The 27,104-nt window shown below is 41.5% G+C and overlaps 3 protein-coding genes across 12 annotated transcripts in view; 2 read left to right on the top strand and 1 right to left on the bottom strand.

The window, feature by feature from the left end:
* Positions 1-1,495: 1,495 nt before the first annotated feature.
* On the bottom strand, positions 1,496-5,231 carry LOC144543544 (chymotrypsin-like elastase family member 2A). The gene is made up of 5 exons (XM_078291717.1): positions 5,216-5,231; positions 4,965-5,110; positions 4,634-4,762; positions 1,732-1,803; positions 1,496-1,618 (listed from the first exon to the last, which is right to left on the bottom strand). Exons 1-5 carry the CDS (start codon positions 5,229-5,231, stop codon positions 1,496-1,498), a joined length of 486 nt encoding a protein of 161 aa, XP_078147843.1.
* Positions 5,232-6,266: 1,035 nt separating this feature from the next.
* krcp (kelch repeat-containing protein) lies at positions 6,267-13,802 on the top strand. Its single transcript, XM_071923108.2, has 13 exons — positions 6,267-6,347; positions 6,706-6,867; positions 6,967-7,048; positions 7,492-7,551; positions 7,686-7,920; positions 8,750-8,848; positions 9,646-9,777; positions 9,862-10,049; positions 10,182-10,378; positions 10,479-10,573; positions 10,858-10,912; positions 11,009-11,106; positions 12,576-13,802. The coding sequence occupies exons 1-13, from the start codon at positions 6,286-6,288 to the stop codon at positions 12,812-12,814; spliced, it is 1,704 nt and encodes a 567-aa protein (XP_071779209.2). The 5' UTR covers positions 6,267-6,285; the 3' UTR covers positions 12,815-13,802.
* Positions 13,803-20,029: 6,227 nt separating this feature from the next.
* mark2b (MAP/microtubule affinity-regulating kinase 2b) overlaps positions 20,030-27,104 on the top strand; it is a 51,218-nt gene continuing 44,143 nt past the window's right edge. For all 10 annotated transcript variants that reach the window (XM_078291600.1, XM_078291606.1, XM_071923107.2 and 7 more), the window contains exon 1: positions 20,030-21,313. In XM_078291600.1, coding sequence (XP_078147726.1) covers positions 21,263-21,313 — 51 coding nt within the window. In that variant the 5' untranslated portion in view covers positions 20,030-21,262. The remainder of the gene's footprint in view (positions 21,314-27,104) is intronic.

Here is a 27,104-nt window from a genome sequence, read left to right as displayed (position 1 = left end):
TACAGTATCTTATCCAGCTACTCGATCATACATCTGTGCAGGTCTTCTTATGGTCAGCACTTCAGACATTTCCATGTGTTTCTGTGGCTCGAACATCACACAGATTTCCCCCACTGTGACGTCAACGATCCTGGTCAGCAGCTCTGGCCCAAAGCGCTTCAGCTTCTCCAGCAGGACGTCTGGAGTGTACTTCTCTCTGACCTTGTTCTGGATAGAAAGGACCTTCTCCTCCCGGATGGAGTGGGAGAAGGTGGCCTGACGGTCCGTGGAGGTCAGAGAGGCGGAGAGCTTATCCTCAATGGCCTTCGTGAGTCCGACGGCCAGGTCGCTGAGCTGCAGCGGGGGTACGGATGAGAGGATCGCCGGATTACAGTAATCCAGAAGCCCTGCAGCACTTTGGGCACAACCAGCATCACCACTTCCTGGGGGCCGAGGAGGCTGGAGCTGGGCTGCTGCTTCTCCATCAGGCTCCTGATGGCTTTGTCAGCCAGACGGATGATCTGAGGATCTCTGTCGATGAGAGTCACTCAAAATGAGTTGAAATACACATTTTCTGAAAAGACACAATTTCCCCACGGGAATCATTCAAGTTTCATCTTATCTCATAAATGTGACTTCCTGAAAACAAGGACTGTTGGCTTCAGGTGAGTTGAGCACGATTCGGGCTAAAAACTCAATAACCATCATTTTCATGCTGATGTTCACCTCCCACATCTGAAACAAGAAATGGGATGCACCATTAAGATTTGACATATTTACAGGATCAATCTAGTGTTATGTGATCATTTACTCCAAACGGAGTCTTTTCATGATTTTGGTCTTACCAGCGTGAGGAGAGGCTGGACACTTTCATCAAAACTCTCCAGATCAAACCTCCACAATCTTCAAATGGAAAGAAAACAGAAGGTTCATCTTAACTGTTGCTCTATTTTCTTAGTAACAGAATAGCTTAAAGGAATAGTTCACCCAAAAATGAAAATTCAGTCATTATCTACTCTCCCCCATGCCAGTAGAAAATCGGGTAAAGTTTGTTAGTCCATACAACAGATGGACAGACAGAGTTAAAAAAAATAACGGAACATAACAGCATAATCCAAGTCTCTTGAAGCCAAAAGATCCCAAAGTGACTTGAAAAGACCGACATTTACACCATTATTTAGCTGAAATCTAAATAGCTATCTAGCTCTAGCTGTTGATTTAAAAAAAAAAGATTTTAAGATAGAAATACTGTTTTAAAGCAATTACTTGTGAGCACAAGTGAGCACCCATATTAATGTTTGATGTCATAATAATAATGAAAAATGCAATAAAATGTGCCTTTAACTATAAATATACATAATAAATATACATAACAGTATAAAAATACATACAAAACAGAGACTAAAGTGGACATCAAACATTAAACCGATTTTCTACTGGCATGGGGGTGAGTAGATAATGACTGAATTTTCATTTTTGGGTGAACTATTCCTTTAACATGAGCAGAGTTGATGTCTCACCGCTCCCTGAGAGATTTCTTGCCCTGCTCCACCAGCCAGTCAGTCATGTCCTCAGCTGTCAGCTCAGATGGGAGCTGCTTCTGTTGCTGACGCCTCAAAAACTGCACCATCATTTTTTTCTACAAGTCAATAGAAAACATCAGATGTTCTCATGTATAATCACAGGAGACACTTCACCAGAATTTGTCAGGTGTTTTATTTTGTGCGGGCCCGAAACAAAAGCGGTTCTTACTTGTACTTCATAGTACTTCCACTCCCAGCAGAGCTGCACAGTCTCTCTGTACACCGGTACGTTGAACAATACCTTTGAAGGAAATGAGATAATGTCACTCAAAAGCCTCTTATGCTACATACATACATCAGCTCAAAATCTTGACGATTTAACTGCAATAAACAATGCTCACATACCTTGATGGGCCTATAGATGACCCTTTCTCCTTCAATCCAGTCCATGGATGTTTTGCTACTGGATGACAAATCAACAGTGCAGAAACGACACAATAAAACCAACAACCAAACTCACAACTACAGAAGAGATGTAAAAGCAGTCAAACACAGTTGATTCTTGTGGCACAATGAGGGTGTTGAGGGAAAAAGTTTCTGTGTAACGGAATGGACTTATTGTTGAGTCAATGGCAGTAGAATTCAACTCTTTATGACAGACAGATTCTGTTTTGGTTCAGCTGTTCAGGCAGAGATGACCAGGGAAAATACATGTCTGGGCAAATATGATGATCAAGATCAATCAGTAAGTTGCCTTTACATTTTTTATTTAATCACACAGGAAAGTCTTTTTGCAAGGCAACACTTGAATAGATGTTAATCCTGTGTTTTGACTTGGTTAGTTGGTTGGTATTGGGAGTGTAGCCTACATTGCCCTAAAAAACTGCCAGGTGTATCAGCACTTTTATATCCTTGATATGCACACTGTGTAACATTTTGGTCAACATTGCAGGATTACACAGCCCAAGTAGATGGATAAACACTCTCACATTGTCTACATGGCAACTTCTAATGCTGTGGTATTATGCTGGAAGTCTGACTTCAATTCCTGTTGACCGACACGTTGCCTTGTCATCTTCTCCAAAATGTTGCTTGTTGTATCATAAGCTTTAGGTCCAAGATGCACAAGCAACATTTTGAAGCTGTGGAGAAGGGCAGTACTGCTTACAACAGGGATGGGATTGGCAAGCAGGACAAAATCAATGTAACCACACTGGCTATAGGAGAATAATGAAAAAATACTTACATACTTTACATTGCTTCACAACACTTTCCATGTATCATGGTCCTAATTCCTCCCTGTAACACATTACACTTAATTGATTTATTAAAAAGCAACTTTTACTTTGAATATATTTTAAATGAGCTACTTTTCTTTTTAATTGAGTAGGTGATTTTCCTTCTGCTTAAGTAAAATCTCAGCAGACGCTTCCACAAAATTCAGCATCACGAGGCTGTTAGACTCTTAGTCTTGTTATGCTATGGCCTGTAGGTTCATAACTTCTAAAAACAAAATCTCAATCTTCATCACTTTAGCTTTCTGGCTAACTCTGCTAACTTCAGTATGTAAACAAATCAAGTTATGCTTGAAGTCTCACAGGAAGAGAGACCTTCTGCCAGTGAAAGTGCATTCTATTAATAGGATTTTAGGCCTGTTTTACCAATCCCCTAAACAAGCCTGGCAGGTTTACATGTGTGCCATTAAAATTAGCCAGCGTTAGAGCTGACACAGGTTCTCATTTCCTCACTTTTAGGATAATGCTAGTCGCCTATAATTACTTAACATACTGTATGCTAAAGCAGTGATTCTCAACCTTTTTCATATCAAGGACCCCTAATTTAGTCCACATTAAGGCCATGGATCCCCATTAGATGAGATTTTATCTCTCTGACCCAAATATTTTTATTGTCAGATATGATTTTGTCCATAATTCCATGACTATCTGTATTGTAGGTAGAGAGATAACAGTGAAACTACGATCAAAGTAGTCATTCTTCTACATTCTCTAATCGTGTTAACTTCTTGTAAATGAAATAATGGTGAAGTTTAACAATTCATCAATTTGCTGGGGACCCCCTGGAGCCCCCTCAAGGACCCCTGGTGGTCCCCGGACCCCACGTTGAGAACCACTGTGCTAAAGCATTAGCATATGCACCAGACAGAGCTATCTACCGGAGGCACAGAGATGATTTTGGTGCTAACAGGCTACTCTCGTCATTTGCATGTTGCAAGAGCACCAACTCACCTGAGAACTGCTGCTCAGGGATTATGGCTGAAACTAGTGCCTCTAGATATACATAGACACTCAAATCATGCATGTGTTCCTGGTAGATTGGCACTTTAGCATGAGTGATAGTAGCCTCCTATTAACACCACCAAGGCCAAGCCACCATCAATTAACTCCTGTTTCGAGTTTTAGAACTGAAATCTCTCAGCTTTCTAAATGTGTTGGTAGACTTTCAAAATCATGTAAGGAAATAGTGGTTATGCTTTTCTTCCTTCAGTTGACAGGTAGTTTTACATCTGTTAGTTGGTTTTCAACCAACGCCATTGGCCCAATCGTTTTTCCTATCGAGAAATCGCTGTTGAATAGAGCAACACCAGACTCTGAATCGCTCAACCAAATCTGAAGAGTGGGCGGGTCAGGGGTCTGGAACCAGGCTAGGACTGGATGCTTCTTAATCACAGTATATCTAATCCACACTCATCTGAGCCACACACACTTACAGGTCTAAAAGTGAGATTTAGATTATATTATTCTTGTGCATATATTTTATGATAATATGTGCATTTAGCAATGTATTTCATTTTGATAAATGACTGCATTTCCTATGCTAAGTTTGGAAGGAGAATTCTATTTGCAACATGAATATTCATGTAAAGAATACATAATAAGGATTTCTGTGCACTCCTACCACTGACAATTGGTTTTCAAAGTATGCTGTCTAATGTCACTTGAATGACACTTCAATGATAGATATTCTACACCTGTACGGCAGGTGGCACACTCCTGAATAAGTGTAACTATCTGCCACTTGAGTAGGAGTTGAGTATGAAACTTGGAATTTCATGAACATTCACACATATTATATTAACAAATACTGTACAAGCCAAGCCCATGTCCACTCACATTGTTGATCCAGGAGATGTAGGTGCTGACACGGGTGAAGACGGAGGGCTTCTTGGGGTAGTTGCAGCCCATGCTGGAGGGCCAGGAGCGATCAGGGTTCTGGCAGTTCAGGGGGCCACCAGAGTCTCCCTGAGGTAACAGAGCCAGACGTGATGTTCAGGCAAAGGATGGCGAAAACATTTAGAAATTGTACATATATAGTAATCATTATGGCACTGTATAAAACTATTCTAAACTGTAAGGCTGGTATATTTTCACAGGAACTCCATTTCTATATTACATGAGACTGTAGAAGAAAATTTAGGGGTTGTGGGAAATGAATGTGACTCACATTGCAGCTAGCCAGCTGTCCATCTCCTCCAGCCCAGATCATGTTCTTGGTGACCAGGCTGCCCCACCAGTCAGGCTTGGTGCAGTTGGAGTGGCTGAGCACAGCCAGGAGGGCCTGCTGCAGGATGTCAGCGATGGGACCTCCATCTGTGGAAAAGAACAGGGCATTCAAATTTAGCGCTGTAGTCAAGACCACCTTAATCGAGTCCAAGTCAATTCCAAGACCAGATCCAGTTGAGTTCAAGTCAAGACCAGGTCCAAAGGGCATTGAGACCAAAATAGGCAATAAACAGTGTACATGTCTTTCCAAATGTAAAAATAAAGCTTAAGGAGTTTCTTAAGGATCAACAGAGATGATAGCTCTGGACTACACCCGTCAACATCCAACTAATTAATGTATTTTTTAACGTCATGTGGCCCATGGGGCAAGACCAGCCTCAGAGCCAGGAAAAATAATTGATTGCAAAGGATTATCCTTTGCAATAGATTGAATAGATCCCGCCCCATTCACTTTGATTGACAGATGGCTGAGACAGTATGAAAAGTGACATTATAAAATGAAGAGTCATTATGAAATAAAAAGAGGAGCAATGAAAAAATAAAAAGGGAAAGGGAAATAAAAGAACCACTTTGAAAAATGTAAGTCTGAATAATATCATGTAATTGAAAATAAAAGCCATTTTTTTTATGAACTAAACATATATACAACTAAATATAGTTATTATGAAAACAATTATTATGAATTTTTTTTTTTTTAATTAAAGAATAAAAACAATAAATTGTTAATGTATTATTATTATATGATATTATATATTTCTGTATTTATTTATGTAATTATTTATTTTACTGACATATTTATTTATTTAATTATGACTAATATGGTCCTCCACAGTAAACAGAGTAAAACCTTTGATATTTCTGACTTGCATGGTTCATAACTTTATGTAACTGAGCAGTGTTCTTGAATGCGCCCTTTGTGACGTTTCGCAGCGCCGCTGAATGCAGCCCTGTGATTGGCTTGTGTAATGCGGGGCGCTCGATATGTTTACCTTCGTGTCCCGTATTAGTAGCGCTCTCGTTTTCCTACATTTAGTTAGCGTTAGATTCCGCCTTTCGGGATACTCAGGACTACAAATCGTGCGCACCTAGTTTTTGCCAAGAACTCGCGCGGAGTTTGAGACATTTGTGTACATTGGTGGCGGGAGACGTTAAGTACGGAGCAAGATAGTGACGATATCTCTCTGTCTAAATTAAAATATCAGCAACAATTGGCAGCAGATATACTTTTGCAGATAATCTTCTTTGCTGGAGCGGAACGCAAGATGGACGATTTCGGAGTTTATGCGGTTTTCGGAGTAAACAACCCGCCTCAAAGACTTCTGTGGTAACGTTAAGATCAACGTTAAAACACGCGTTTAACACATAGACTGTAAAAAAAGAATTTAACAGTTTAACAGTTATTGCTAAACTTGAAACGTTAGTTTTGTGAACTTGAATCGCAGGTAATGAGCTGTTAAAAAGGTGTTTTGTAAGCAAGCCCATGTCAAATACTTGCATTCATGGCTTCACATTGGCGCGTCTTTAAATCGTCTGTCTCCGGGGGAAAGGGAAGGCACCTCGGTTAGCTCTTTTGTCACTGCGAAACATACAAACATCATGCCTCTGGTGTGATTTTGCTCCCAGGGTAGTGCTTTTGGACAGCAACGGGACCGTTTACGTGTGTTTCTTCTCCTCCATTTCAGTGTCAACGGGTCGTGCCGGGTGTGTGTTGCGGTGCCGCCGGCCGCCCGCCAGGTGGTGCTGTTCAGCAGCGGGCCGTGGGGGCAGAGGGTCTGCGTCAACGCCGAGCTCAACGACGCCGACCGGATCCCCGTCACTATCGGCAAACTAACACCGTATAACAGGTAGGCTGGCACCAGAGACCAGACAATGTAAGGCGTTTGTTTGCAGCATACAGGGCAGTAAATGAACTTTTTGAGTGAAATTTGAATTGTCTCCTCCAGGTGTCTGTCATGGGAGCAGTGGGAGGAGGAGACATGGACAGACGGGGTCACACTGACCGTCACCCTGGAGGGAGGAAACCTGGTAAATATCAAACGAACCCACACCATCAGGACTGTCTTCTGGAGAATTCTGGGAACAGCCCAACAAAGGAGTGGAAGATCATTTAGGAGATCCTGTTTTAGCGTTTAACTTCCCTGGTTGCCAGTTCCTAAAATGGTTTATAGACTAACTTGGTGTGGAGAAGGGCAAAGGGTTTCCTACGGAAACATAAGGGAGGGGATTCAGGGGATTCACTTCTAGTACAAAAACTAGTGGTTGTTCTGTTATTCCAGCTAACGGTCACAAAGATGAAAGTGTAATGAATAAATTCTGTAGTATCCTTTTTTAATGAGAAGTGGTTGCCCTTTCCTTGTTTTTTAGAGTCCATATTCCACACATAAGGACTCAGCTATGGACTGTGTTGCAGGTTTGTGTATGTTGTGTAAAGTGTATTAAAGTAGTATTTTTTTTTTTCTATTTTTCAGGTGAAAGCGGATTGGTCAGAACCAGAGGTCATGCTGGCCATGAAGGAATACACTCCAAAGGTAACACTAACCCTAGTATCACATCACATCAGTCCTTTCAAACAGTGTTAAGTATTTACTTTTTTGTCATAACCACAGCTGTAGTTATAATAGGAATAGCTTGCTGATGCCCCGTTGCGCCTGTCCCGTCCCAGGACACCGCGGCTCCCCCCGCAGCCCGAGAGGCCAACGGCAAGAGGAAGAGGGAGCGGACGGCGGAGGAAGAGGACGGCGAGGGGAAGGCGACGAAGAGAGGGGAGGAGGAGGAGAACGTGTGTCCTAACGGCACCCTGGACAAGACCACCCCCGTGAGAAAGGTCAGAGGTCAAGCCAGAGGAGGCCAGAGGCTGTTCAGCAGCGGAGGAGACGCTGCCAAGACCAAGGGAGCAGGTGAGGAATAACGTTTCTATATTTATATATGCTGCAGTTTAGTGTGTACAGTATGTAGGTATGAACTCTTGTGTATGTGTTTGTTGTGTTTGTTGTGTTTTTTTTCCCCAAGACACCAGCCAAATTCTTGACAGTTTTGGCCTTGCCAGGTTTCCCCACTGGTCATGGAATTTCTGGAATATCATGGAATTTTGAGAGGTGTATTCCAGACAGGGGAAATCAGGGAATTTTTATACATTCTCTTAAGAAGTTAATTGGGGAATAATTAAATTCCCTGTAATTAACTTCCCCGAGATTTCTCCAAATTAATTGGGGAATAATTAAGTTGACAAACCAGCAAGGAATAACTTTTCTTTTTAGGTCATGGAAGTGCTCTGCCTTGGTTATGGAATTGTACATGTTTACCGCAATTCCATAACTTTTCCATGACTTTCCATAACTAAGTTTCCACTACAGCTGGGATGAAAACCACCAGCTAATGCAACGAATGTGTGAAGCAAGTTGTAAAATACATTCTGGTGTATTCCTCTAAATTATATTTAGAGGAATTACATTCCGCATTTGTAAAAATCTCCTGATATTCCAAGATTTCTCCAGAATATGTGTTAAATTCCCTGACTTTTCCTGTTTGGAGTACACCTCTCAAAATTCCATGATATTCCAGAAATCCTGTGACCAATGGGAAGGGAGCTCAACCTGTGCCGTTCTAAAAACTAGGCCTACATTGGCAGCTTGTGTACTCTTATGCGGGTGTGTGGCATTTGTCTGCCTGTGTTGCAGCGTTCTGCTCTGTATCAATATGAAACGTCCATAACTCTCCTTTCTGCAGCTAATGGAGCCGGAGAGGCGCAGGGGATTGTGGGAAGAACGCCTCCGCAGAACGCAACCAGGACGAAGGGTAGACAGGCCAAGACACCCACACAGACCGGTGAGTCCGAGCCAGCGTGTGCGTGCACATTACACTCGCTTTGCGTTGTGCTTTTGTTTTTTTATTTGGTCATATTTATTCTCTTCAGTCTCCCAGCTGGCATGTCGATGCACATCGCCCACCTGAGGTCACTGCCTCTTCTCTAGAAATGTAACATGAACTTGGATTTGCAAAACTGATTCTCCGCTGGTCTAGAACCACACAGGCCATGCAGGTATTTGTAGTGTACAGCTGACTGGCTAATGTCGCTACCAGTCTCTCTTCATGCCTGATACCATTACAGTGTTTTCAGTTCTTACTGTCTCTAGATAGCAGAGACGGCCAACTATGTGAGAAATGGCTGAAATCATGTCAGCAGGTTAAAATGTCTTAAATTATATTACCTAAACACAAGGCCGTAAAGTCAAAAATGCACTTACATACTGCATTTCAAGTCTTTACATTGGACTAACAAACTGAGGATGAGGATGAGTAGATAAGGACAGAATTTTCATTTTTGGGTGAACTATTCCTTAAATTTTTCCGTCTTCTTCAACTGTCAGCCCTATATTCTCATTGATATACAGTCATTTTTATTTTCACATTTATTCCAAATGCAAAATCCGTCTCGTATTTCATTCTAACTTGCATTAGAAAGGTCTTAGAAAAGGTCTTTATTAAATTTAAGTTTTAAATTTAACTTGATAAAACGACACACGCTGCACCCTGTTGACGTTCAGACAGCTGTCTCAAGCCTGCGTGTGAGATATTGAACACTTTTAAAATGACACGCACTCTGTCATCACCTCCCCCCGCAGCCCCATTGGTCAACCCGTCAGGTCGCTGGGGTCAGACGCTGTGTCCCATCGACGCTCAGACGGCAATTCTGATTGGAGGACAGGGGGCCAGGATGCAGTTCTGCAAAGACCCCATGTGGAAGCTCTGCACAGGTCGGTAACAGTTTGTATATGAGATGGGACAGAAGGGAGGGCATCTCGTCTCATCATCCAGTCTCCTTGTGTCCGTCCCAACAGAGGACATGTCCTGGTTTGCGGCGGAGACGCTGGCGGAGGGCCCCACCCCCGAGGCCAGGATCGGACACACGGCCGTCTATGACCCCGACTCCAGGCGGATCTTCGTGTTCGGAGGCTCCAAGAACAAGAAGTGGTTCAACGACGTTCACATCCTGGACACGCAGAGCTGGAAATGGACCATGGTGGAGGTATGTGTGTGTGTGTGTCAAATTTCATTCTCTCTCCCTTCCATCTGGTTTCCCCCCCTTGGCTTTCTCATACTCTCACTATTTGACTTGAATTACCTTTTAGATCATGTTTTCTTCTTGTCTCTCCCTCAGGCTCAGGGTAAAGTCCCCCCCCTGGCCTACCACAGCTGCAGTATGTTCAGGGGCGAGCTGTTTGTACTGGGAGGGGTGTTTCCCTGTCCCAACCCGGAGCCGGACGGCTGCAGCGACTCCCTCTACATCTTCGACCCCCACCTCTCCATTTGGTACCAGCCCATCGTCACGGGCGACAAACCCTCCCCCCGCTCAGGGTGAGATGGTGCGATCCGAAAGTCTCAGAAATACTTTGTTTTGTTTTTCATCTAATCCTCCCTCCCCCTCTCTCTCTCTCCCGCTCTCTCTCTCCTCCAGTCACTCGGCGTGTGTGATGCAGGAGAGGAAGATTTATGTGTTTGGAGGATGGGACACTCCTGTCTGCTACAATGACATGTACATGTTGGACCTGGGTAAGACACACACACACAAACACACACATTTTTTGTTTTGTTTTTTTCCTTTCAGATTTTTCATTTGTTTATTTCTAATGGAGATTCCTGGTTTCATGCTCACACGCCACATGATTTCTGCTTTTCTCTGTTATGTTTTGTCCTAATCACATCCCTGGCACATGCGCGCGCGCACACACACACACACACACACCTATCTATACATATACACAAAAGGAACGAACATACAAACATCTGTATGACGGCGTACATATGAAGTGTTTTTGTGTTTCTTTGTTTCTCAGGTCTGATGGAGTTTTCTGCCGTGAAAACAACAGGAAAAGCCCCCTCTCCTCGGAGGTATACTCACACACACACACACATGAAGTTATAATACTCTCATCTATTGGACTGTGCATTATTATTTACGTGTGTGTGTGTGTGTGTGTGTTCCAGCTGGCACGGCAGCGCTGTGCTCTCAGATACCAAGTTCCTGATCCACGGCGGTTACAACGGAAACAACGCTCTAAACGACACCTTCATCTTCGACACAGGTGAGAGGAAGCGCACACACACACACACACACACATAGCAGGAGGCTTGTTGCTCCTTTGTTGTCTGGTTGTTGGTACAAATTGGCTGAAAATAAGTTTTTAGTCTGGTTAAGAAAAAATAGATCAAAGTACATCAAAGTAGCTGCAGTCATTTAAGCGAGAGAGTCTGGAAGGCAGTTTGATGTAAACAACAACAACAAACAACAACTTGGCGTAAGTAATGAGAAGGTCTTGCTGATTTTGTCTCAAGCTCTCCCTTTTTGATTTGAGGAATCAAAGGTTTGTATATCATCATATGTGCTGGTCTCCTTACACAGTAAAGCAACTGCTGCTGTTTGAAATTCACTTTATTGATGAAGGATCTAAGTCTTGCAGTTCTAGCGTGGAGCGAATCAGATGTATGAAATTACACCTTTATTATAAGGGGAGGTGCAGAATACTAAGCAAGGGGTAATGGAAACTTCTTAAAAGGGAAAAAGTGAACAAGGAATTATGAATGGTGTATGAGAGTTTATGTAACGAATACAAGTCTTTTATTTGTACTCTGTGTCAGTACATTACAATATTGTTAATGTTTCTTGCGGACCACAGAAAAGCTGTCACTAGCTGATCCAAATACACAATAAACTACAATATCCACTTTTTTTTGCACATGCACTCCTGCACATTGTCACATTTTCTGTACATATGGTACCTTGCTCTAGAGTTTTTAATAAGGACATTATGTGCATTATGTTATCTATCTGTAAATCAAATCTATTTGTTAAGGTGACTATTAGTTTTACAGTGCATGTCTGCACAGCCACGCACTTTCTGTACATATCTATGGCTTTCTGTAGAATGGTGATAAGAATACAAAACACATTATGTGTTGTATGCTGTAAATTCACATTTTTTCCCCCCCTTCTTATTTAATAATTTGCATGTATCTTGGTTTTTCTAGTTTTCATTTAGTTTCATTCTGTATATATTTACTATTTTTGCTAGATTTTCTTTGTACATATTTTTCCCTCATTTCTTCTTTATCTTGGTATATTCTATTTTACACACCCTGCATACATGCTGGAATTCATAAAATTTCATATTTCTACTTAACACATTCTAGTGTCGTAATTGAGATAAGATTAAACTTTATTGATCGCCGTGGGGAAATGAGGTCGTTGCAGCAACAAAAGTAATAGAATTCAGCAGGGAAAAAGACAAATGGAACATAAATACACAAATGGAATATCAAATAAGCAGCAAAAATGTAAAAAAAAAAAGGTAATAAAGCGATGAAATAGGATGTATACAATAGTGGAGCATTACACTGGTGTCAATTTGAACACATCAGGTAGGCTGTATTGGTTGGAAATATGGGACTGGGTTACTGTGGATATAATATGGATTACTGACATTGATTACAGCTGTCACTGCATCTGGCCCAGTCAGTGTTGTAGTTTAACATGGGGTGTGCTTGTTTTGTTCAGACATCAACAGCTGGACAGAAGTGACGCACCCTGACCTCTCCGTGCCGCGGGCGGGCCACTCCATCATCACCATGGAGACCGCCGGTCGTCACCGTTTCTCGTCGTCGTCGGAAGACGAGGAGGAAGATGCGGGACGCGTCACCGGGACCCTGCTCATGTTCGGAGGCGGAGACAACGAGGGCAACTTCTACTCCGACCTGACGACCGTCGCTGTGGAGGAACTGCTTAACGCAGTTTAGAGACGGAGACTCACTCCCCCACTGTATGTGAAACCTTTTTGTTTTTTTTCCCCTTCTTTTTATTTATACATGTTTTATCTTTTATTTTTTTGTTCATTGAGCTCTCTTTTTATTATGTGTTTTAAAGTTTAAAGAGTGTATACTATTTAATTTCACTGGTTTGAAAATGTGTACGTATGGTGTATATTTTTAGGAATTTCTTAGATACAGAATAAAGAAAAAAATCTGATCAGGTTCATCTAGGGCTGGGCGATAATTCAATATTATCGTTTATCGTCTTTCAGTGGAATCATATTGTGGTGATATGGTGATTTTGGGACACAATTCTGACACAATCGTGACAATTTTGCTGTCTAAATTAATGAAAACAGGCACATTTTATTTAAAAACTCTGACAAAATGAGGTATGGCAGGAATATTATTTGAAAAGTAAGCCATATTGTGATATATATCCTTATAGGAAAAAATCCTTATGATCATCGTGATATTGATTTTAACCATATCGCCCAGCCATAACTTCAACCATTTTTTCCAGTTGGCTAATCGCAGGATTGGTAAAAGATGACTACTACTGTTTTTTTTTATTGGAGTTTAGAGATCCCATCTTAATAATGAACAATAATCTTGACAAATCTTTCAAAATAAGACCACTTTTTTTTTGTCTCATGTACATATTTTAGAGCTTTGCAAGTTCTTTCTCAGGTGAAACTTTTAATTGTATTTTTATACATACGTGTGTTGTTTCCTTTGTTATTATGAGGGAATCATTGGTCTGGAGGCAGGTGAAGGGGCTTTCAGTTCTTATATTTGGAATACGTTGCCTCTGGATAGCTGCAAGTGGTATAGAATATATTTTATCGTTTTCAACATCATAGCATTGTTTATAGTCATCGTCATCTTCTCCAAACTGTGTTGCATCTGCTTCAGGTTGTCTACTACAAAAACCTTTATAATTTTGATTCCTGTGCTGCAATGTATGTGTGCATTTGACCTCTGTTCTTTATTCAATAAACACTTGCATTTCTATTCAAATATTCAGTCTCTCTTTGAAAAGTAAACTTCCACTTGACATTTTAATATGTCTCATGTAAATGTAATCTTACCTAACACTTTTTTAGGGATTTCTTCCAGGGGAAAGGAAAAGTGAGTTCTTACTCCTGTATTTTGGGGTTTTCATCTTGATGTGATGCGTTCAACGTCCATGTGGTGGCAGTAATTGCCAGTACAAGAGAGGGAAGGACCTTGTAGAAAATGGAAAATGAATGGAAGCCAGTGTTTTCCAGCATCCTCGTTAGCCGAGTCAAGTCGGCCAGAGGAAGTAAGGCGCTTTTGCCTTCAAAATAAACATGTTAAAAGAGATAATGGAGTATACTCAATGGAATCGTTAGATTAAATATGGGTGAAACTAGAGCTATAAAACGAATACTAAAAAGATTATATTGTTTTATGTTGTATGTCGTTCCTGATGAAAGAATGCCCCATGGGCGGGTAAATCTTACCCTAAAAACTACTGTTTGATAAATCAAACAAAGATGTTTTATCCCACAGCAGTGGCACCGTTGTTCAGCTGCGTCAAAACTGTAATGTCCGACAATTAGGCTTTTATTTTGAAAATCCTGACCGAAAGTTTTGTTGTTTTTTCACTCTGGCCGACTTGACAGTGGTACCCTAGTTTGTTTACCAGCGTTAGACGTTTACTCAGACGCTGAAGCTTCAGCTAAAGTCATATCGTTCATGCATAAATATATCTAAAATGCAGCTACTGGGAGCGGCTGCTGAGGAAACCCTCGGGGCTGTGGGCAGGACTCTGTCGGGGCACGAGGACCAGCTGTCCCGGTAACAGAAACCGAGTTTATCATCCTCAAACCGGAGACAAAGTTACCCAGCAGGTTTGTCAGTGACTAGTGAGTTCAGAGGTGTGTAGTAGTTGCCAGGCACATTAATAACACAAGACCCACTTGGCTAAGGCTAACGTAACTGAACACTAATTTAAGCTAACGTCAGACTAACTAAGAAACGTCGGCGTTGCCTTGAGGGAGAACCGAAGAGCCAGGGGTGAATGGAGACATTTTAAATAAAAAATTAGGATAGCTAGAAAAGGATTATCTTGTGTCTTTGCTATCTCTTACACCTAAGATGGCTGCCACTGAATAATGGTGTCATGAAAGTGTGAAAGTTTTTCACTGTACAGTCAATCTTTGTCTTGGTAAGTTAGGTGAGTCTCATGCGCCATATCAATCTTTATTTCAGCATTAACTACAAGTCTGTAAATGCTTACTTGTTTAATAAGCATTACAAGACAAAACAGGATTAAAAAATGTAACTTGAATGGGCATGCACTTTCTAGACATCCAATTTTTTTAATTTTCAGATTTATTGAAGCATTCAATATAAGGACTGATACTTAGCTGTGATACATTATGCTTGGTAAGGAAAGAGCCCATGTTATGACAGCTCAACACAAGTCATGTATTATACACTGTAAGATTTGTTTACATAACTATTGAATAAAAAGTTGGTTTTGATCACCCAATCAGACGGGTCGAGGTTTGAACTACTTTCTTATGAGAGTGTTATTATGACATTCTTATACTTCTTTGTTTCGTACTTGTCAAGAGGATTTACAGCAAGTGGATTTGGAAATGACAGAGGAAAAAGATGAACTCTTCTACAGCAACTTCAGGGGCTGATGATGAGAGGAGATGCAGAGTGCAGAAGAGTCCTGGAGCCAGATGGTGACTGTAACCTCCTGACCTCCTTCACCTCGGAGGCCTCTGGAGACGACTGGGATGACGGAGACGACAGGAGGAGGAGCCGGAGAACCCCCAATTAAAGAAAAGATGAAACTTGGAAAAGTTCAGACAAAGGCAAGTATCCTTACCAGTGCAGCCTGTGCGGCGAGGGATTCGGAGTGAGCTCCTGTCTGAAGGTTCACATATCCGCATCGCTGCGGTGTTTGCAGCAGAGCGTTTGAAATCCAACCTGATGTACCACACAAGAACCCACACACAGAATGAGGTTCTCAAAGACCACATGAGTACACACACACACACACACACACACAGGCCAGAAGCCGTACAAGTGTAAGGTTTGTGGCAAGGGTTTCACACACAGAAGAATCACAGCAAACCCAATGCTGGAGCCCATTGTTTCTAGGTGGAAATGTTAGAATCTAATTATAACACTCTACAACAACAGCAGTACTTCTGCTACCTCTCTCATAACTGCAGTAAAACCATTCTAGAAAACACATTGATCAGGTGAAATCGGTGGATAATCGCTTATTGTTTTCACCTATACAGTGACATGTCTGTGACAATGCAAAGCAAAGCCTGGCTTCCTCAAAATGTTAAAAATACCAATCAATTCCCTCGTTTCAGTCTGTGTTATGATGAGACAGGCCTTTGGATACATTCTTTTCATGTTCTCCACTGGTCTTGTGTCACTGATTGTCTTAAATAGTGTTGCAAATCATGTAACTGCATTAAAACTTGCAATATACTCTATATACTGTATGTTTCCAAGTAACTATTCTCCAACTGGCAGAACTACCCACCCTATGTCTCTGCACCTATTAAATTCACTTAATTCATGAAAGGATGAAGAGAGCTTAAGGATTTTTATCCTTTAGACATGGGTTGGACAAAAAATATTTTGTACACTCACTATTCTGTGTTTATATATGTAGTCTACTGTCTTCTTGTTTGTCTTACACTGTCCTCTTCTGCCATGATGTCCTGTATACCTGTTGTACCCTGCCTCACTATGTACAATGTAACTGAATCCGAGAACCAAGAGTTTTGGGCTCTAGCCAGGCACACAGCTTGTCATTTAGGGCCATTATTTAGTCATTATTTAGGCTTCAACTGGTACCAAGATCAAAACCAAGGGAGAGCTGAAATTTAAAATAAGTAACAAGTTCTATCATTTCTGAGACAAAGAACACGTTCAAAGCTTTCCAAATTGTCATATTGAAAATGTGCATCTACAAATACATGCCGGTATTTTCATCTCAGAAGATAAAGTTTGGCTTATATTGTCAAAACATTGTCAACACAGCAAGTACATGGGGAGTCAATGAGAACAATTAAAACAAGGATCTTCACAATCAAATAAGCTTTAATTGATAATTCAAGCCTACTTAAATAACACAGACCCTTGTTCATTAATACTCAACCATATACTGCATACAGCCTCAGCGGTATTTGCATGATAGGGCCAAGCTGAATTCTCATAGAGATAAACTGAAATGCAAAAAGGCTGGAAAGAGAACCTGACAGTAACATATCAAAAGTCTGGTGATTACAGGTTGCCAGCCTCTAAGCAACTGCACAGAGAAAATTATTGGCTATACATTAAAAATAACGACTTTATTATAACGTCTCAATCTGTCCAAATACTTTTGGCACCCTGGAATAGGGGACCAGAGATAAAAAGGCCTGTAGTTGTTTAAATGTTCATCCAATGTGGCTTAAAATACCCTCAAATCAACTGCAATTAACAGTCTGTGGTTTAACCTCCTACTCAATGTGTCATTTCTCATCCAAAGTAATAGGAGCATCGCAGCCAAATAAAAAAAAAAATGTGTTGCTGTCCAAATATTTATGGGACTCACTGCATGGAATGGGTTGTGTAACCAGCTGGATATATTATTATTTAAACTGTGCTTATATAGCACTTATTATTATCATTATTATTATTATTATTATTATCATTATTAAAAATTGGGAAACACATTTAGTAGATAAGTTGTTAATAGATAGATAGATAGATAGATAGATAAATAGATAGATAGAAAAAAGAACCATAAGAAGCAACTCAGCCACATTCTCCCTGGAAAAGCTGAAATCTTGATCTGCAATATACTTCACCATCCTGCAGATGGCGACACTGGCACATTTTCCTCTGAGTGCAACAAACTTGAAGCAGCTTACACAACACACACAAGTGTGAGATGTTAGCTCAGGTAATGTAGTGTGGAGGAGGTGGGTGGACCATGACCATAAGGTAATTTTTAGGTAATTTGTTCAAATTTAATATGACTGGTTGTACTGTGATTTCTCTCACTTCTCACTAAAAGCAATTGTTAAGCTCTCTATGACCCACCATCCAGTACTAGTGATAATTAGGTGGGTATATACTTAATTACACCCACTGAAAAAGTGGGTATACTCTATGAAACCCATTTGAATAAGTGGGAATACTGTCACAGATTAAGTTTATAGGTGGGTATGTTCTGTTATGTTCAATGAGGCCTCTGGCCCCAGATCTGTCCAATATGAGTCAGAGGTAACTAGGCTGATAGTTGTGAATACACCATTATGCACAGTTTGTGTTCCATATAACAGTCTTGATTATACTTCTTGCATCATCGGGATGTGATTTTCCCTTTTTATTTTCTAGCTACTGATCATCAGAGTTTGGACATTGCCACTTTCAATGGCAGCCATGTTATTAGCTTCATGATCATGCCCCATGGCTGTTGCTAAGTAACTTGGAAAGTCTATGCCAGCTGTTAGCATCTCACTTTCACACTTATGGAGAGCATTATTACATATTTGCAACCGGCACTTCTTAGATTTAGAGCCGTGGCGGCAAATGGTGTCTATAGTGCAACCTGACCAGACTCTATTTTTATATGGCTAAGGCCTCAGACAAGTAAAATTAAAAATAAAAAAAGCCCAATAAAATCCACCAGTCCTGACTTGGGCGGTCATGTCTGAATATACACTGACAGCAAACTCAATGTGTTTCTCCATGTCAGAAAGAGCTGAATAAGTCTAAATATCTTCCTAGGAGATTTTAGGTTTCTCTTGTGCAATACATGGTTTGTTAGGGAATGACATGGGGCATGACAGGGAAAACCTTTTTCCCCCTCACTCTCCACCTAAAATCCCTCCCGAAGTGCCTGTGAGCAAGACACTGAATCCCCACCAGCTCAGAGATGTACTGTTTTAAAGCTGACCCTGACCTCTAACCTCTCTGTGGAGGGAGGGAAGAGAGAGAAAAGAGGATTTCCTCCTGGGGATCAAGACAGTATCACATTCTCATTTGTATTATATACTTAGGTTCACATAGATTCTCTGCTGTGAGAAAGACTCTCTCTATTCTCCACTTCTTCTGTCTGAGAGAAACAAATAAACTATGCTACTGAGTGAAAGTGAACAAGTCTCTCCCATTACATTGTATCAGAGGTGGTTAAGGGTCAAGCTGGTTTTGGTTCCATATCCTGAAACAACCTAAAACCTAAAACATAGATTCAGTACATGCTTATGTATGAGGGAGAAAATAGTATAAACCAATGTTTTTTTTGTTTATATTTTCTCCAGCAGTGGTGGTAAATTTCCTGCTGTGGTGACACACACACTGCTGAATGAATGAAGGAATGAATGAATGGGGGGAACAATGAGGTGTGCCGTCCCTTTTACTTTTGCTCTGACATCCCTGTAGGCTGTTTGAGATTATGTAAAAAGGACTGTGGCCTGGCTTCTGAAGTGTGGGGAAAAGACTGAGCATGACAGGTGAAAGAAAAGGGGGATTTGACTTTAACGTAGAGATATCTGGCAACTCAGCAGGCTTGAGGTGGCCAGTACAGACCATGGGAAGATAGGAAAGAAATAGGAAAAAGTATGTGTGTGTGTGTGTGTGTGAGTGAGAGAGAGAGAGAGAGAGAGAGAGAGAGAGAGAGAGAGAGAGAGAGAGAGAGAGAGCGTAACTAACTATATGTAAGTAAGTCAAAGAAATCAGAGATTTGCTCTGTGACAAAAAACAATTATATAATTACATTTTTCAGAGTGGTATTGATTTATGTTTAATTTACATGTAGCCTACATCAGTCTGACACTTCCTACTACAATGAATGCAGTGATTTTATATCATAATGATTTACATTAGCTTATTAATTTGGACAAAGTCTATTTCATAAATGAAAAAAATGTAAAAGTTCAAATTGTAAAAGGTAGGTTTACCCTCCACTAACTACATCTCTGGCAATAAGTGAAGAACGACAGCATCCTCCTTTTCTCTGCACCTGCCATTAACTAGGCTCAGTAGGCTGGAAGAATTCAAGCGGTCACCTACACACCTGTAAACTCCCCGGAAAGAGCCGAGAGCAGCCGAATGCAGCAAGTCCCCCTTCTCCCCCCCATCCTCCTCTTTCAGTCGTGGTGCAAGCAGCCATGTTGCCGCGAGCTTGTTCCGGTATCAGGGCTAGATCGTGCGCATAGGCTGCATTCGGGCGCAGCTCCTCGCCTCTCGCTCCCCCCGTCGCCCGTTGACACGCACCTCCTAACGAGAAAACCCCCAGTTGCCGATAATGGATTTTACAACTTGATGATTCCTTCTTTAGTCGGCTCGTCAAGGGAATAATAGCAATCGGTATACCGACGGGACGAATTGGTATATCGCCACACTGCAGTGCAGCACTTGTGAACGACCTTATTCGAATCACGCAACACAAGGAAGACCGACGGTGATTTCCGTGGATTTTGAGTTTTGTGGATTGCTCTGTGGCAGTGCCGCTGCGGCCGCTGGAAGATAAGCTAACTAGCTAGCTTTGCTTCGACAGAAACACCGAACTAGCTAGCTACATGGGCTAACATCGGCTAGCCAGTTAGCTAGCTCATCAAATTAATTCGATTTTCTCACCTGCCATGTGACCATTTTACATGGTGTTGTTTTTAACTTTTAGGATACTCCATCCCGGATATCTCGTTGGGAAGATTTTGAATTGTTTTGTGCGAATCGGGAAGGTCGACCTCGCCGGGGATAACTTCGGCCTGAAAGTTTGTAGACCCCGGACTTGATTTGAAACCTCAAAGGAAGCACCTCTGCAAGAAGAAGAAAAAACGGGCGCTGGTACTGCGTTATGAAAACTACGTTGGATAAACATTCATTTTAGATTTCGTTGGCAGTTGGGGCTTTCTCGGACGTTAGTTAGCAGTCTGACTAGTTGGTATGCCAGCCACCTAAATGAACATTGTCTTGCTCTCAACAACCGTTGCCCAACTTTTCCTCAAGCTAGCACCCTTTAGCTAGCTGGCCAAAACGTCATATCGTGAGCCTGATAGCTTGCTAGCCGCTTTCGACGTTGATAAACGCTGATTGAGAATTGAATGTTCTCAAACCTCGACAGAAGCTCAAGAGGATATCTGTTTTTCCTGTTTTGTGCTTGTTGACAAACATGGGACGTGTGGTTGCTGCTAGCTAGTTGCTAGCTAGCTGGCTAACTTAGCTAGCCGCTGATGTGGGATTCAACTTGTTGATTCAAGGGCTATCTGTCGTGTTGCTAGCTGGCTAGCACTGGACAGCTATTGGAAATTGTCCCTACCATCAGCTGCACAAAAGGGGCCACCGTTGTCACAAGTTTTAAATGCACAATAGACACTAAGGAATCTTTCCTTTTCGACTCCTCCTTTCCCCTTTTTGGCAAATCTAAGTCTTTCAAAAATGTCAACAAGAACCCCACTGGTGCAAGTCATTGAAAATTCAGCTGCACAGGTAAGATTTATAACTAAGTTAACTTGCCAAAGTCACGTTATTGTGTTTTTATAAGCATATCCATCCACTTATTTTAAGATACTCCTTGTAGTCCTGGATTGTCTAGGTTGCTCTGGACAGACAATGTCAGCCCCTATTTGGCCTTCTACAGAGTCTAGTTGTCTTTGCATTCTCTCTCTCTCTCTCGCTCTCTCTCTCTGTTGTCTTTGCTACCCCAGCAGTGATTCACCCATGGAAGTATTATATTATCATTCGCCAGCTTGCCTACGCACTCACATTGGGTTTCCCACTCCTAGCTGGACAGAGACACAAATGTAGGTTTCTGTTTAGACTGTGTGTCAGGGCATGTCCTCCTACTTGACAGTTCATAAATTTAACCTGTTATAATACAATAAACTCTTAGTCACATTCACATAAATTCCATATAGTTGATGTCAAATCAGAAGCATAGAATCAACAATTTAGCATTATTTATTTTTCATTTACTGTAAAACATGCTGAGCTTTGCATTGATTACATTTATTGATACTCCATTATAAAGTGTCATAAACAACCCAATGTCAGTTGGGGAAGTTGACACAAAAGTAGACCTGTGTTTGCTTTAGGATCTTGAAGAAATCCACTGTACTTTGGAATAGGAAGTCGTAACTACATTACAAATGTCATTCTATTCTGATGACTAGCAGACACAAATTCATCTATGTTCCTTTAGAGCGCCATTCGAATAGAGGGAGACTTAAAACCAGTAGTAGTGTTGTGGTCGGTTCCCAGGGTTTCCCCCTGGCTTTTACAAAGGCTTAGCTGGTAGTGTCACCATTACGGTGGGTTTTACACCAGGACAGGGGCTGGTTGAAGGGTCTCTAGCAACACACAAACAACAAACAACGCATAACCCATTTTGAGCTAAAATAAGTCTACTGGCACCTGCCCAGAATAGCAGAGGGGAGGAAAAGATACTATTAGAAGTCATTCATCAGGTGTCAGATTAAAATTCTAAAGGTTGTGTAAACTGGAGATAAAAGATTGTACATTTCATGTTTCCATTCAGATGGTCAGAGAAAACACTTTGGTGGTCTGCCTAGGAGTTTAAAAGGCAAGGAAAACCCTGGCTGTGCTCTGTAAATCATTACAAGGCTGAAACAAGGCCCCTGCTTCCCAGTCCACAGTATCTGTCTTAATCTTGTAGACAATATTATGTAGTAGATTCATTGTGACTATAAAAGAGCCACCCACACAAACAACGCTACTTAGGCTATAGTTTCCAATACAGATCATTCCTTGCATTACTTGGACAGTTGTTGAGCCTCATGTTGTATGTGTTTTAAATTGAAAAAACTTTTGACCGTGTGCGAGTGTTGGATGGAAAAATCTGGTTGTGTGTCTTGATGTTGATAGTGTAGTCAGGGATGATGTCAGCATGTGTGTGCAGGCGTATGTATGTCTGTGTTTGTGCCGCTTGGGTTGGTACAGGTATTTGGATGTAGCTGCAGTGAGGTTTTGGAGTGATCTATTGTTTGTGCAATCGGTCAGTGGCTTTGGTGATTGTAGTACCACAAATACAACAAACACAGACAGCACACACACACACAGAAACATCTGCTTTACCCTATGCTTTGTACGAATTGGGGAAATGTTATTTTAGTATCATGTGCCAAAGCATATATTGACATCTTAAATTATAGTGCTGTATTCTGGACAGTTGTCATATTGTGGTGAACAACTTTCCTGCACTGGCACAACAGGAGTTAACTGAAAATCAGATCCATTTGTTAGCTTTGTTAGCATTTATCATTCCAACTACTGGGTATAACGACTAGCTTCAAGTTTGCTCATTAGGACAAATGTGGCAACTTATTTCTCACAAAATGACAGTGCCTAGCGAAGAAACATTAGACCAGCGTTTGAAGTGTAAAGGGACTAATGCTAAACATTATGAATGTTCCCACAGTCTTTTCACACAACCACAAGAATTTCACATACACACCCCCGCACTGCTTCCTCTGTTGATGGAACAGTTTTTTACCTGAAACATTGAAAGCCCAACCCTGGTGTGTAAATGGCAGCTGTACAACCAATCAGGCTGCAGATCTGCTCTCAACAGCCAATGGGTAAACCTCTTGGTGGTGGAGACACAAAGGTCCAAACTGTTAAGATTCTGTCTGCCTTGTGCTTCTTGTACAAATAAAATGCTGACGGAAGTTGTCTGTTGATACCATGATCTCACTGTGTGTGTCTGTATGTGTGTGTGTGTGTGTGTGTGTGTGTGTGTGTGTGTGTGTACTGGCTTGTCTCAGTGGATCACTGCTGTCGTCATAAGGTGTGTGCGTGTGTGCGCGCACTTTGGAACGGAATAAGAAAAGGTAGAGTATACAGGAAAGCAGATTGGCAGCTAGGCTGGTATGTGTGTAGGTGTAAGCAAACACACACATATTCTCACATGGCTGCACCCTTACCTGGGACAGAGGCCAGTGACAATGCAGTTAATTATATAAGCCTTCTACTATAGCTGTCACAAACACACATGCGGGTGATAGGTCATGGACGGATACACCCACACACTCACTGTCTGTCTAAAAGGCCATGTATAGAAAGCCCACGGTGTCGGGTCTCAAGATGCAGGACAAGATGGCACCGAACATTAAGGCCCCCTCAGTGTTGACACATAGGACTGTCTGTCTTTGTGTGTGTGTGTGAGGGAGAGACTGGAATACAGCCTATATTTAGACCTGGGTCATCGATCTGCTGATCGGTATCCGCAGATATTCACTAAATATCTTTGTCTCCCTGCAAGTCAACTTTATTCGAATGGAGAGAAACTGGTTGACTTTTTTCATGTTTTACAATGAATAAATTGCGACTGATTTGACTTGGCCCCAGGGCCCACTAACCTTTTCTACACATGGCTGGTAAACTGAGTTTATAACTGTGAAGTTTGTGTTTAAAAAGAGGAAATTGGGATAGAAGGATTTTGCAGCTCATTAATGATGATTTCCGATCAACCTGTTTCATTGACAGTGACTGACCAAGAGAGAGTACCGCCTCTGCTTGTATCGAACACCATAGACTATTAGTTTGGGGCCATTGGGCCAAAAAGATGGAGATCAAACATTGTATTGACATTTTACACATGGTTCTGGTATTGGATTTTAGTACAGAGGAAATTCTGGTACTGACACACTAATTTAGTGTGGTACCAGCCCAATATTCACATAAATGCAATAATGAAGCGGGCCTCCCGTATAATGGGATATTCAGTTGTTGCAATAGATACGCCCAAAACAAGGTTCTGCATCATTCATGGTGGACAACGTGTTTTACTGTAGGGTTCATTTAGACCTTGTCCACTTCCACAGACATGACTGAATCACTTGATTGTCTGATTTCCTGTTTTACAATGTTCCCCCCGCTAGACAGAAATTGCAGCTAGAAATACTGGTCTGCCTCTTCAATTGTTTCTTCATCCTCCATTTCATTGTTTGGGTGGATGCACACTAGCCGAGCAAGCTGGATCCTCCTTTCATCGAGGTGCGAGGGATTTGATCCATTCATGTCCAATTCAAAGATTCCCTCATATTCACAGTTGTGTACAGAAAACAAACTGAATAAATTACAATAAAGACCAATTTCCACTTGGTTGTTAGAATTAGTACTCTCATAATAAATGATCCAGTGTCAAACAGTTTGAGCGTTGTAACCTGCTGTAGGACTGAATCGGGGACAGTTGCAGAATCAAAATCCAAATTGCCACCATCCACCACAGCTACAAAGACTTACAGGGGAAACACAGCTTGGAAATATGACTGTAGTTGAGAACGGGTTGATATCAATTCACCTGACACCTTGGGAGTGTGAAAGCCTAGCACAGAATCTTACAGCAAGCTGGAAATTCAATATAGATGAGAGAGAGAGAGAGTACACACAGAGGCATGTTAGAGAAGAGGTGTGTTTTAATATTCCAGTGTTCACCTTTTTGCCTGTCTGCATCCATGCTCCTCTTGAATGAGTCATCGCATCGGCAATCTATAGCACACGTGTGCGCGCGCACACACATACACACGTTGCCGTTCCGCCCAGGAAACCATAAATTATGGCTCTCTCCATACCAGACCAGTCACTAGGCAGATGAACGGAGAGACAAAGCTAGCCAGGGCCCTAGCAACAGAGAACCTGCCTCACACACTCTCACACACACACACACACACACATACACGCGCACACACTAGATCATTCACTTAATCACATACACATTCATTCTCACAGGCGTACGCCAACACTCCCTCTTTCTCACACACACACACCCAGACGTACGCAATTAGTGAGTTGATAAGACAAGTACATGTTAATTTATTGGGTCTTCTCAGCCATATGTCTTCTCAGCCATAGGTTCCAGTCTCCTATAAAACATTTCACTAAATAGACACATAGGCTACAGACAAGTCCTTCTGGATTTTAGTAATATCTTTATGTGTGGGTGAGTGTGTGTCCGGACAAAACGCACACTGCTGCCTGGTTGTTTAGCCAACAATTGCAGTGAAGTTCAGTGCACCTCACTGCTTTGTGTGTGTGTGTGTGTATGTATGTATATGTGTGCGTTGGATTGTTTGAGGGAGTGGGGTAGAACAGGCCTTTCCAGTTGAGCCGGGTGGTGGGTGTGGCCGCCAACTGTAGACCTGCGATTTAGAGGATTTGACGTCATTCAGGTGCATGAGTGTGAATTTCTTTCTCACTTCTTCATTGTAATTCTCGCTTCCTATCTCTTCCTATATTTTTTTTTTCACACTAGCATTTTTATTTACTTGTTTGGAGAAAATTGAGTTTGAGAATGCAAGAATAAAGACAACACTGCACAAAACTACAGATAAAAAAGCTGAGACATTAGCAAACATATTAGTTGTCTAAAACCAAACACGTTATGGTTAAGCACAAGTTAATTTTGTCACAAAGTTGGAAGTACACAGTTGGTGGTAAACACCAAGCAAGCCACCATAATGTGTACGCTCAGTGCTACGCCCAAGTCGAAGTGGCGAGATAATTATCTCACACTCCAAAACTTACTTCCCAAGGCTAAGATGGCCTCTGTCAGAGATTTGTTGTTGTTGTCGTCTATCTCACACTACAGGAGTTCAACCAGATTTGTCTGGTTTACAGTCTTGGAAATTAAACTAGTTTGAAATAGTCAGTGGCCCCGACTGGTGTGCAACTTGATCGTGAGGAAAGAGACCGAGTCCTTTTAACCCCTCTCACACCACGAGATTAGCTATGCTGACGGTCAGTGCCAAGTCCTCCATATCTGCTGAGTCACAAAAGACTCGGGCTGATCTTGAAATCCGGTCAGGACGGTAAAATCAGGTTAATCACATGGTGAGCAGCTAGAATAAGCAAGCCATGATAGTTGGCCTAATAATGTCCCATCTTTGATTTGCAGGGAGTACACACCCAAAATATGTTAAAATCTACATGAACCCTAATGCATAATTAAGTGCATCCCTAAAGACAAATCATGCTTTTTAATCATAGAAAATAAACAATTTAAATTATTTTGTTTTAAATAATCAGCAGCAATCTTCCTCCACCACATTAGTATTTTTACATATTTAAATTCATAGGTCGCCATTTCTTCTTGTAATGGAATACAAGGTTGAGTCACTTTTTTTTGTCTCGTCTTTGTCTCGATGCTGTTACGTTTTAAGTCTCCTGCTCTAAATCCGTCATACTATCCATCCCTTCATTCTCAAAACTGTCATTCCCTCCATCCTATTCATGCATTTATTCACCAGCTTTTTAAATCAGC

This window comes from Centroberyx gerrardi, chromosome 23 (assembly GCF_048128805.1).
Source record: "Centroberyx gerrardi isolate f3 chromosome 23, fCenGer3.hap1.cur.20231027, whole genome shotgun sequence".
Lineage (NCBI taxonomy): Eukaryota > Metazoa > Chordata > Actinopteri > Beryciformes > Berycidae > Centroberyx > Centroberyx gerrardi.
This window is presented reverse-complemented; position numbering and strand designations above follow the sequence as displayed.